The following is a 12,529-nucleotide window of genomic DNA, read 5'->3' as shown; positions in this document are numbered from 1 at the left end:
ATTGTAACCTCTGCATCAAGTATGTTTACCCTTAATAAATTCTGTTAATTTTTATTTTAGTTGCTATGCCAACAGGAGCACTGTTAGAACTTCCTAAAGCTTTTCTTGACCCACGGCGACCAGTTCACCCTCTCCCAGAACACCGGTAAGTACCTTATGTTCAGTGTTCCTACATCCAACAGAAAAATTAGTTTAGGATCTTGCAGCCAGGCATACAGAATAAATAAAAGAAATTTACAGCCTCTAATTTTGTAAAAATATCCAAACCTCACATCTTGAGATATTCTTTTGTAAATCTGTTTAATATGAAAAGTTATACAAATTGAAACAATGAAAAATATAACCTTTCTAGATATGAGTGTTGAGCATGTCATAATATCAGGGTACATCTAACATAAGTTTCAATCCTATTGTTCCATAAGCTGTCTCATCCAACATTAACTTTTCAAGATGCTTTTGAATAACAGTTCAACTTTTTTTTTCTTCAATTGTCTTGGAAACCACCAATGAATATTTTTCAAAATTAAATGTATTTTTCCTAACTTTTTAAGTTCTACTTTATTTACACTTTAGACTTGGAATTATTACCATGAAAACGAAATTGTAGTCATCAGTTTCTTGTAACTAAAGTTTTAATAAATCTCTCAACTGTGTCATCCTCTTTTGAACTCAAATTTCTGATACAATAGTAAAACCAACTGTTAACAATGTTAGTGGTTTATTTCTTAAGATCTATGTTTTCACATGAAATATTTGCTATGTCCACCAGGTAAGTATAGCCATGTACTAACACAGTTATGGTTTTACGTAAGATTGTGTTTGTTTATACAGGGAAGAAAGACAGTCATGGTTTTACGTAAGATTGTGTTTGTTTATACAGGGAAGAAAGACAGTTATGGTTTTACGTAAGATTGTGTTTGTTTATACAGGGAAGAAAGACAGTCATGGTTTTACGTAAGATTGTGTTTGTTTATACAGGGAAGAAAGACAGTTATGGTTTTACGTAAGATTGTGTTTGTTTATACAGGGAAGAAACACGGTTATGGTTTTACGTAAGATTGTGTTTGTTTATACAGGGAAGAAACACGGTTATGGTTTTACGTAAGATTGTGTTTGTTTATACAGGGAAGAAACACGGTTATGGTTTTACGTAAGATTGTGTTTGTTTATACAGGGAAGAAAGACAGTTATGGTTTTACGTAAGATTGTGTTTGTTTATACAGGAAGAAACACGGTTATGGTTTTACGTAAGATTGTGTTTGTTTATACAGGGAAGAAACACGGTTATGGTTTTCACGTAAGATTGTGTTTGTTTATACAGGGAAGAAACACGGTTATGGCTTTACGTAAGATTGTGTTTGTTTATACAGGGAAGAAACACAGTTATGGTTTTACGTAAGATTGTGTTTGTTTATACAGGGAAGAAACACAGTTATGGTTTTACGTAAGATTGTGTGTGTTTATACAGGGAAGAAACACAGTTATGGTTTTACGTAAGATTGTGTTTGTTTATACAGGGAAGAAGGACTGATACACTACATCCCTGAACTTCCAGTACCAGCAGAAGGGATCATAAATTATAACCTCACAGTTAACCATATCAGAGGGATACACACAGCCCCTTCAGGCTTGGAATCAACCTGTCTCATAATTGCATATGGATTAGGTATGTATCCAGCACAAACCTCTTATGTTATAGGCTCTCTCATTAAAAACTAATTATAAGAGTTTGACCTTATATTTATATAGTACTTTTTATAACTCAGTATGTTCTCTTATATAAGAATTATAAAATCAGCTAGACTTGTTTCTTTTAAAGTAGGTTTAGCTGTTTTTTTATCAGTACATTAGAAATGCTCACTAGCTCTTAGTAAAGTTTCATCCGAATTATTTCATGTAATTCACCGTTTCAGATATCTTCTACTCTCGAGTAACTCCCTCAAAAACATTCGACATTCTCAAGGACGACTTTGAACATTTCTTGATCTCAGCTGTTCTCTCAGCTCTGCTTCTGGTCTCTTACGTCACCAAAAAACTAGCAGCAAGGAAAGCTCTACGAGCTGCTTGGAAATAACTTAAAATTATTTAAATATTTGTACCTTAATATCTATAAAGTTCTGGTGTACATCTAGAAGAATCTATGTAGTTAGCCCTAGATGTGTATGACCACCCCACACAAATTTTAAATACTTATATCAGAGTGATATTTCATTCAAAACTAGCTTAAAGTTTTTAAGCTGCTCTACAATTTCAGGTATCTTTAGTTTTGTGAACACTACATGAACTCTCTCTGAAAGGAGGGTGGTTTAACATATTACAGTATCTGGTACTTTTGAAACAAAGAACTTATGGATAATTATCTTTACATAGCTACAGCCATAAATGGTGTGTATATGGAAAGGTTCCTTTAATTAGTTTGGTACTGATTTTAAAACTATTGAAAATGAATATATAAGGGAGAAGGTTAAGAGTTCTACTGTTAAGTTTGTCCACCTCATTTTAAAATAAGTGATGTTTCTCATACATGACAGGGATTTAGTTGTATTATAAGGGTATGTACTATATTATATTGAAATCTAGTTTGATTGTAGGAGCAATTCAGTTTATAATGACTATAAAAGACGGATGAATAACTCCAAATAAAACTGACGTCAAGAGAAGGTTTATCACAAATACTGTCCTCTCAAATACGTTGTTAGAATAAGGGTAACTTTCCTTAGTATCTAATAGAATGGAAGAAATCTTAGTTTTAGATAATTCAAAGTTTAAGTTTATGATACAGGCACCATTAATACTATGTGACTACAAGCAGACATATATAATTGTGTATATAAATTGTTATATGTATTTATGACATGAAACATTGTCATTAGTGTCTCATACTTGGATATACAAAGATGGCAACTTCTACTACCAATCATTATTAAGCTTCTGGTTTAATTTCATTTTTCTATTACATCATAACTACAATATTCTGTTTGTTATAAGTTAATACATAAAATTATCCTTTAAAACATCTATACAATTCTGGCATCATTGTTTGCTAGATTAAAAAACTTAAGTCAGTTTTCTCACATTTTGAAACACCCATATTTATTATACAAATTATTATAGTTATCCATTTACTACACCCGACTCTAGGGTAACAAAACAATTTCAGAATTTTCTCTGTACAATTTGTATATATAATCAGTACTAGTGGAGGCTGGTGTTAAATCTATCTACTTGATGCAGGTGATTTGTAAAGCAAGAAATGAACATAGTTATTCCACACACAGTTGTGTAATGTAAGCTATAGCCTGCATCACTTCCTCCAGATGAACTCTGCACAAGAAGGTAGCTTGGAGAGTCCACTCAACTGGGTTGACTTTTAGTAACTCGTGATCTTTAAAAACTCTGCTCTGGCACATGGTGAAAGCTGCTACCGACACCAACCAGTTCAGGACAATCTGGTGACTTGGAGGGTTACTAAACCAGGAGGATGGAGCTAGAAGCAACAACTGACAAATGGTGGCTGCAAAACTTGGACTTGGACGCTGCTCAAAAATAATAATCAGTCAGTTAAAATTATTTAACTCTGTTGTAAACTTACTAATGGTTCTTTATCCAATTATCAGAACAACATCCATGGCTCTTTTACATTGACATTTTGTACAGAACAGCAAGGCAACTGTTTGGTTAAAGTATTGAAGCAAACCTAAAGAAGGACTATCTGCATAAGCTGACCCTAATTTAAACAAAGGTAGGGAGGGGTTATCTCATCCACAGCCAACTCTCATAAAATAGTGGGATTTATCAGTGCTGTTTGTTAAACTGTGGTAGATGGTCTGATAAATCTCACAGTTTTTGAATAATGTTGAAATTTTAAGAACAGGAAAATCAAATCAAAATTTTAAGAGAATAGCTAACAACTAAAAGATATGTTATGAGTGTCATTTACAAATCTCTAACAGTAAAATGTACATTTTACAAGGATGAGACTGAAAAGCATTGTTAAAGAAGCAGGTGTATTACTAACCCTCTGAAAGAACTTCTCACATAAAGCTAGGTAAAATGCATAATACTGCAGTCTTCTGATCTTACATACATTTACCAACGTAACCAATATGAAAAGACGAAGCATTACCTTGTCTGGATCACGCTTCAAGAGGTCTTTTACAAGTTTCTGTAAAACCACATGTACTTCAGGAGGCAACGGTGGCAACTCATTATCAGTGTAAGTAAAGTTGTCAAGATAAACTGGACTATCACGATAAAAGGGATTCTTTTTTCCAAAAATTTCATAGGCTAGAGTTCCCACTGTCCAAACATCGGACCTGGAGAAGTTAATTGAAGAAAATGGGCCAGGTTCTGCTGCTAACACCTGAGAAATTATATGAGGAGGTTAGTTTGTAAAAACCCTGAGACCAAACTTGGTCTTATAACAGAACTGTTTCATAAACCTTCATCACTAACTCACACCAAGATGTTTGAAGTAAAACTGGCATTTCCTTACACTACAGTAGCTTTAGAAGGTAACAATAACACCAAGAATATTTTGACCAGCTATGTTTATTTCGAATGTCATCTTGTTCTTATGTGGAAACAAAATTGTGAACATATCGATGGGGTTTCTCAGTCCATTTTACTTAACAATAATAGTAACCAAAATTAATTTAGGCTTGTGAATAATGTTATTACAGGTGTCACAAATGAAAGAATACATCAAGCAAACTTCTGAGCACACCAACAATTACAACTTATACTATGGATATTGTTAACACAGTTTTATAGTCTCTGACTTTCTTGTACGTTTTTACTTATTGTTCTAAAACTAACATAAATGGCACAAATTTCTCACCAATATCACAATGTGCACACATTACACTGTGTAACTTCCAGAGCATCGAAGTAGGGTTATAAAAACAGTAAACAAACTTACATCCAAAAAGTCTATTGGCTATGGCTGTAAGAATAAATTCTGTGCAATTGTTTATTATAATAAGTAATTCTTGAAAGAAAAATGAGTAATTTAGCTGTATTTGGTATACTTCCAAATATTACCCTAGATTGCTGATTGTGGTACAGAGAAAAATTTTATTGAAAGGGAAACTTTTCATATTCATTTGGGAGGTTTTAGAAACTACGAAAACTGAAAGATGTTTTTGTTGTGGTCATAAAAACTGCCTTTCATTCAGACTGACTCAGAAGATGCTTCAAAAATTCACAGAAACATTTATTAAGAATATATTATTTAAAAAAAACACTTTTACTTTGAACAACAGATTTGTAATGTTTAACAAATGTTTGGTAAAGATGCACTTGGTACATTCATAGTTACAATTTAATGAAGAGTTAAACTGGTTATGCCTGATCTAGAGTTAACTAAAAAATGGACTATATTCTACATCACAGCTCAAAAGTTTTAATGTTGCTGTTGTGAGTTCTTAACCAACCAGTACCTTTTACTCACAATAATCAAACTTCACAAACCTATGTTCTGTACACTAAATTGGTTACTGCAGACAACTTAGTTCTGGATATCTCAGTGTTTCAAAGAAACAATGTAAGATAATCAAATTGCTTTTTTTCTTCCTACATGGAATTAAAATTAACAACAAAACCAGTATGGAATTATTAAAATTGCACACACACAGAGTGTCTTTATACCTTATACAAGTCTTACCTCTGGTGCCATAAGAGCGAGGTTTCCTCCACGATTGATATCTTCTGTATGAAAGGGAAGCTTCAAGCCATCACTTAAACAGCATCCAAAATCAGTAATTGCCACAAGTGGTTGAGAAAAACCTGTTGATTGAAAGAAGGCAGGGATTACAGAGAAATGTGGCTTGAAGTTTGTAATAATTTTTTTTAACTTAAAATATTTTCTGTATCGTAAATTATATCATAATACTAACTTCAATGAGGATAAAACATAAGAATTCATAAAAAACACTAACAGTCATACCTCAAACTACTTATATAATCACTGTACCAAAGTGTACATTTAACCAGACAACATTTTACCTTGATATAAAAATTAAACATTTTTCACCTTGGATAATTTCTTACTTTTAACTACCTATAAAACCTCAGAACTTTTAAGCCTTTCCATATCAGTGAAGTTCAGTTTAGGGTACAATTAATACATTCTAAACACAGTAACAAGAAGCTTGTACATTGAACATTTCCTCAAAAATCCAAACTCTGTAGAAAATGGAAAAATTAAACTTGTATTCAATGAGAAATATCACATTTTTATTTCTTCAATAAAACTTGCAAACAAACTGACAAGATCAGTGTATTATAACAATACACTTGAATGAGTAAAACTGACACTGTGTTTCAGAACAGGGTCAGAAAAAACAGTCGTCTTGACAGAAGTAAATAAAAACCTTATAATCAGAGTGCTTTTGAAAGATGGACCTTTCTTTTGCTGCAGGTTCAAACCATGAATATGCCCTTGAAGAGGAGAGATCCACCTTTAAAAAGCACTCAGGTTATAAATTTTTATTTCTATTAAGAGTAAGTTACTCATAGTAAATATTTTAGTTTTCTGCACTAGAAGATTTAGGTAAATACACCACAAACAAGTGGAATCGATCCTATTCTCACACACAATACAAATAATGTTAAATTACCATTATGTCTTTGTAATAATCAGTTCTCTACAAATTAATGTCCCAATAATTCAAATCAATAGTACCAACCATAGGATAAATCCACTAGAATGTTGTCAGACTTCAGATCTCGATGGGCCACCTCGTGTCGAAGAAGGTGGGTGACACCTTCCAATATTTGGGTGAAAATCATGAGAGAAGTGCGATAATCCAAGTTCTTTGCTTTTAACAAATCTCGTAATGAACAATGATACCTGATTTAAGAAAAAATGTTTTACATAGACTTGCAAACGGAGAAATATCCATAATACAAAAAGAACTGTATTAGCATCTACTGGGAGAACTGTACATTATAAACATACATTACAACAATACTATTAAACTGTTTAGTAATAGTTCTTGTTTTCAACAACTAAAACTCCCTCTTCCAAGAATGAATTACAATAGTCTAGTATTAAAGTACTATCTCTGAAGCTTTATACACACTTATATTCCCATTACAAAAAAAATAGGTTTAATTACTGTAGTACTGAATAGCACATTACCTGTGTCATTAGTCTTGTATAAACTGAAAACCAGAAACTTACCAAAGTTGTTGAGTAGGAAACTATGTTGTCCATTATAGAAAACAAGATTTTTAACATGAAACATTCAGTCTTACAACTCCAAATTACAAACTAACAAATGTGTGAAGAAAAACAGAAGGAACCTGATGTTAGGATGTGCAAAATTAGAAAATGAAAAACTTCTGTATATCCAAGAATATGACATTACTTTGTGTACTTCAAGTTCCTGCCATTGGCCTTTTAATTAATTAGCAAACACGACTTAAAAATATACACAAATAAAGTACTAAGACAACAATAATTCTATCCACATGATTATAACTATTATTTATTAAGGAATTCAGAGAACACACCCGATGTGCAGAATAACAGTTTTAAAACTGTTCTACTTTCACATAGATTGATAGAAGGAAATACATTTAACCCCAAGAGCACTCTTATGAGAGTTTTACTAACAACATTACAAAGTTTCTAGCATTCTTCACTTTACAAGTGGTAATTTCATGACTATGTTATGGTACTGACAACAAGTGTTAAAACTCTTACCGCTTCATGACCAAGAATAAAGTCATGTTTCGTCCGTATCCTTCGCTGTTAAGACGTACTGGGAGTGCTTGTGGATAAAGTAATTTCGCTTGAGGCATCAGTGGGACCCAGTCAGCAAAAGCCAGGTACATTTCAACAATATTTGGGTGAGGATCAAGTCTCTTAGCTCTCCTCCTATAAAACAGTTTACAATTACAAAAATAATGGCTGGCACTCTTCTACTAAGAGCCAGTACTAAGTTAGCCATGGCTTTAAATAATGAATATACTGACAAACAACTTCAAAGTCGAGTGTTGAGAAACACAGATTTTAAACAGAAGATGGAATCTTCATTTTTTACTGAAAATACTAAGTATTATAAATGTTCTCCAATAATTACAGAGTTTCAATTTTTTAACAGGCAGACCGATGAGAAATCTTATACCACTATCAATTTCTACAACTCTAGCCTTGTTGTTTCTTTCAATAATTCAGTAACTCTTCTTCACTTAGTCACCTTAAAGGCATGTTTTCCTAATATTATGTAAACAAAGCAAAAATTTACTGTATTCGTAAAAAGTTTCAGCAATTCAACATCACATGGAAGTTTATTTTATTTTCCTAATAGCCTACTATCTTATTTAAACTCAGACACTGCATGGATATTCTAACATTGGACAACTGTAGTTGCAGAATGGGAAGACAGAAACACAAGATTTGTCCCAAGTTTGTTCTACTTGTTGGTTGGCAGCCTACATTACAACACCCTCAATTCTTCTCCACAATGTTACACTGAACAAGTGATCATACAAAGCCAACCACAGTTAAAAAGCAACATTCCGTCAATCAGCAAAAAAACTTTTTTTTCAAGTGAAAAACCTTTGATGTAACACAAAGCGTAATCACTGGTACAAGAGTGGGAAACTAGTTCTAAGGAGACCACTACTGACTGGTTGTTGGGACAGCTTTAGTTGGTCATTTGTCAGAGATAACATGATTTGGTGCAACACCTACCTCTTTCTCAAGAACGATTTCTTTTTGCCCACACAGCCCATCCATGCTGGAAGGCTTTCCTTGTACATTGCATTCAGTATAGTACCAGCATCAGATTCTGCATCATAATTAAACATCATCTTCACTGCCAGCTTAAACTTTTCAAACTTTCCCACTGGTATCAATGATGCAAGGTCACTAGGTGGATGACCAGCTTCACCTACACAATTAGAAACTAGACACTCAAAATTAACATTTCCCAAACTAAACACAGCTGTTTGTAGGTTCAATGTCTAAATTACTGTGATTTTAGGTTTGCACCACTATTCTGCCAAGTCACTTGATGTAACCATTTTAACTCTGTCACCATATACAAATCAACTTAACATGTTGTTACTTTTTAAAGAGTGATAAGTTACTGGTTTTTACCCCATCAGTAATTTGTGGGCATTTTAAACAACAAGCACAACAAATGGGGAAAACAAAGAACCATAACAAAGAGAAAATGAATCATTAGTACTGAAACATGCTGGCTGAACGTTACACAAAGTTAAGGCATATGTATATATCACTGCCGTCAACAGTAAGTATCATATTCAATTCAATAAACAGAATTACAACAAATATGTTAGGTATCTTTAGTTTCTCCCATAGCCACTAAACTGACAACCAATCTTTACAAGACAAGAGACTTGGTATGTTTTGTGAGTAATTAGAGAGTAGTATCGTTTACTAACATGCTAAAATATTTACCACAACACATTTGGATTTTGAAATATAAACCCAATTATTTTTTTTCATTCAAGAAGAAGTAGAATTTCCATAATCAAAATCTTGTACCATATTTAAACATTATTATTAATCTCCTAATATCAAGCTAGAAGAAATAATTCACCTTTTCCCTTATTTGATAAGAGTTAATGCCTGCAAAAAATATCCATTTATAAATAACAAGAAAATACAAGTTTTAATTATTTCTCACATACAGTTTCAAAGCATGTACAAAACAATCATGTGCGATACAAATGGTACAGACCTTATCCTTTGTTAGAAGAGTTATTACTGTTGCTGTCTACTTGAAATTCAGACACATTACATAATAATTCTTAACTCATGATTGTCAAAGAATTACCATTTGTAACTAACAGTACAAAAACATTTTACAAAAAAAAAAAAAAAAAACCTACCAGTATAAACAGACTCTTCACTAAGTTCTTCACAGTTGATTTTAGTTCCCATCTCTGGTGAGGAACCAAGTTCACAATCTACAAAAAAGTTATGAATACCACTGAAATGACCATGCTTTTTTTTAAATGTCTCCAAAAATACCCAAGAAACCTGAACAAATTTTTTAACTACAACTATGTGTTAAAAAAATAACTGGTTTTTAATTGTCAAGTTTAAAACATGTACTTGATTTGTCCAAAATCAGATTTTTATAGTTTCATCTTATTTATAAATGTATTAAGCAGTAAATTAACTTGTCACATTTTTTTTCCAAAATGCATTTAAGATTTAATTATGCTAAAAAAAATTATATATGGAGATAATCAATTTAAGTAATGACCATGTTTCACACTTACCAAGATGTGTATAACATTTTACAATAAATTTTTCACAGTTTACAAACACTGAACAGTAAATCTCAAATAATTAAGCTGACACAGTTCAAGAGATTGTATGAACTCCAAGTTTAACAAGCATTTTAAATTCATACAAACAGGACACAAAGCTGTTTAACAGGTATAAACATTGTATAAATTGGTACAACTTTTCAAAAAGATATTTTGTGTGGTGGAGGAATTATCAAATGAAAACAAATACCAAACATATCTTTTTTAAGTCAGAATAATTTGTAACTTTTAAAATGCCACATGTATAGAAATTACCAAAGTAACAATGAAATAAATTTAATGAAAAACTGAAAGCACCAGTACTTCCGCTGGTCAATAAGTACATATTAAAAATTCAGCACGTTTCTTTTCAGATTTTTTCTTAAACATTTATACTTTAATTGTGCATTTGATCTTATCTGACAAACAAAAAGCATTAAATCGTTTTAATAAATGTTATCGACTAAACACGACTTGTACCTTAATTGATTAATATATGTTAACCACCACAAGTCTCATACCATTAAAAACAATCATGAATTATAGTAACTATTTCACTCTTAACAAAACTTGTTTGAAATGGTTAAATTTTTTACTTTTTTTTTAAATAAAACTCGTTTGCCAAAGTATATTATTTCCTTGATTTTAATTCCAGTGAAGATGTAAAAATATGATAGTTTAAAAAGAAATTGTCTTAAATAATACAAAAATACTACATTATTAACAACAGCTGAATGATTAACTCCATCAAGCACCTATAAAGATTGATCGGTGTTACAGTAAACAGTCAATCAACCAAAATCAAAATTAATCTATGTTTATTCAAATTATCCTAGTAATTAAATTATTGCTGTGATTTCTCATTCTTTTCAATTAACCCAAGGTTCTTCAGCTTAGTTTATTAAGAGTCATAACCCATGAAAATAAACAAGTAAAATCTGTTTCCAAATATAAAACTTTTCTACAAGAATAATTAATTCACTAAATGGAATCAGATTTCCACTAATCGCCCATCGATGTTAATATTTCGAGGAAACAGAATGAAAACTAACTCTGTTGATTTAATAGTACCAGTAAATGAAAGTACCATTCATTTCACTTTTCCAATCAGCACTGTAAACTACTGCATTACAGCCCTTTGCAATCGCATTTCCAATCTTGAGGTTCTCAACAGTGACTTCAGGCAGTTCAACATCAATCTTGCTGTTTGTAACTGTACAAGGAAAATGCGAGAAGACATCCTAAAAGTGTGAAAATACAAATCAATGATGTGCACTGTTGTCAAATATCCAATAACATTTTTTCCATCCATACCTCAGATGCATGACAGTTACTTGCTAAACACCACTGAAACAGCTATGTACTGATAATTCATTAAATAGCACCATTCAATTAATGAAATCACCCAACAAATAACAATCCATACATATTTATTCTTGACTATCTATACGTTTTTTTCTAAATCAAATCTGCATCTCATAAACTGCTCCCAGTTACTTTTTCTAATAATTGCAATCTTACAAGAAATAAACTTCAAACTTGCTTACCCTTATTTCCAAGCATACACTTTCTAGTTCCTCTTGTTCTGAAAGAAGGGTTGAACCTTTAACAAGTCCCAAGCCAACAAATGCAACAAAAGGCACAGCATCTCTTACTTGTGTCATATGCCACCTTGCTGCATTTCTTCGTAACTGAGCGGCGAGCGAGTTTGACACACAATTATCAAGAAAGCGCTTTACAAACCCTTCGCATTTAAAATACTTCGTCCAAAGGCCTTTCCACTGATTTCTATTGGTATTTTGCAAAACACCTAACTTATTTGAAATGCTCTTCTCTAACGTTTCTGAAAAAAGCGAATTTGGTTCATAACATTTCTTGGCCTTAGCTCTGCCAATACAACACCGAAGTAATAACCGCCCTTGAGCTAAGGCTCGATCAACAACAGATCTAAATGAGGGTTGGGTATATATCCCATCCCTGGCCTGCTGGGCCAAAAGAGAACTAAATATATTTTTAGATAATTTCATTTTTGATTACCCAAAAGAAAAGGGAGGCATCATAATGCTTTAAGTAATAGTTAGTGGTAACAATACTTTGTTTACAAAATACGTGACAAAAATTTTAACTAACCGGACAAATACCCTAAACAACCTTATTCTCAACTGCGTAGTTACGATTCTGTTAGATTTCCTTTCGATTATCTTAACGTTTTTAGCGCCCTCTCATAAAAATA

At 32.3% G+C, this 12,529-nt stretch overlaps 2 protein-coding genes across 2 annotated transcripts in view; one reads left to right on the top strand and one right to left on the bottom strand.

Annotated features, from left to right (window-relative positions):
• Positions 1-3,069, top strand: part of EMC1 (ER membrane protein complex subunit 1) — a 25,224-nt gene extending 22,155 nt beyond the window's left edge. The window contains exons 14-16 of the mRNA XM_076508803.1: positions 61-145; positions 1,518-1,666; positions 1,914-3,069. Coding sequence (XP_076364918.1) covers positions 61-145; positions 1,518-1,666; positions 1,914-2,074 — 395 coding nt within the window. The 3' untranslated portion in view covers positions 2,075-3,069. The remainder of the gene's footprint in view (positions 1-60; positions 146-1,517; positions 1,667-1,913) is intronic.
• On the bottom strand, positions 2,918-12,529 carry LOC143254058 (serine/threonine-protein kinase Pink1, mitochondrial-like). The gene is made up of 9 exons (XM_076508804.1): positions 11,844-12,529; positions 11,384-11,537; positions 9,871-9,948; positions 8,705-8,903; positions 7,712-7,885; positions 6,690-6,853; positions 5,666-5,787; positions 4,127-4,363; positions 2,918-3,536 (listed from the first exon to the last, which is right to left on the bottom strand). Exons 1-9 carry the CDS (start codon positions 12,321-12,323, stop codon positions 3,264-3,266), a joined length of 1,881 nt encoding a protein of 626 aa, XP_076364919.1. The 5' UTR covers positions 12,324-12,529; the 3' UTR covers positions 2,918-3,263.

This window comes from Tachypleus tridentatus, chromosome 6 (genome assembly GCF_004210375.1).
Source record: "Tachypleus tridentatus isolate NWPU-2018 chromosome 6, ASM421037v1, whole genome shotgun sequence".
NCBI classification, from domain to species: Eukaryota; Metazoa; Arthropoda; class Merostomata; order Xiphosura; family Limulidae; genus Tachypleus; species Tachypleus tridentatus.
This window is presented reverse-complemented; position numbering and strand designations above follow the sequence as displayed.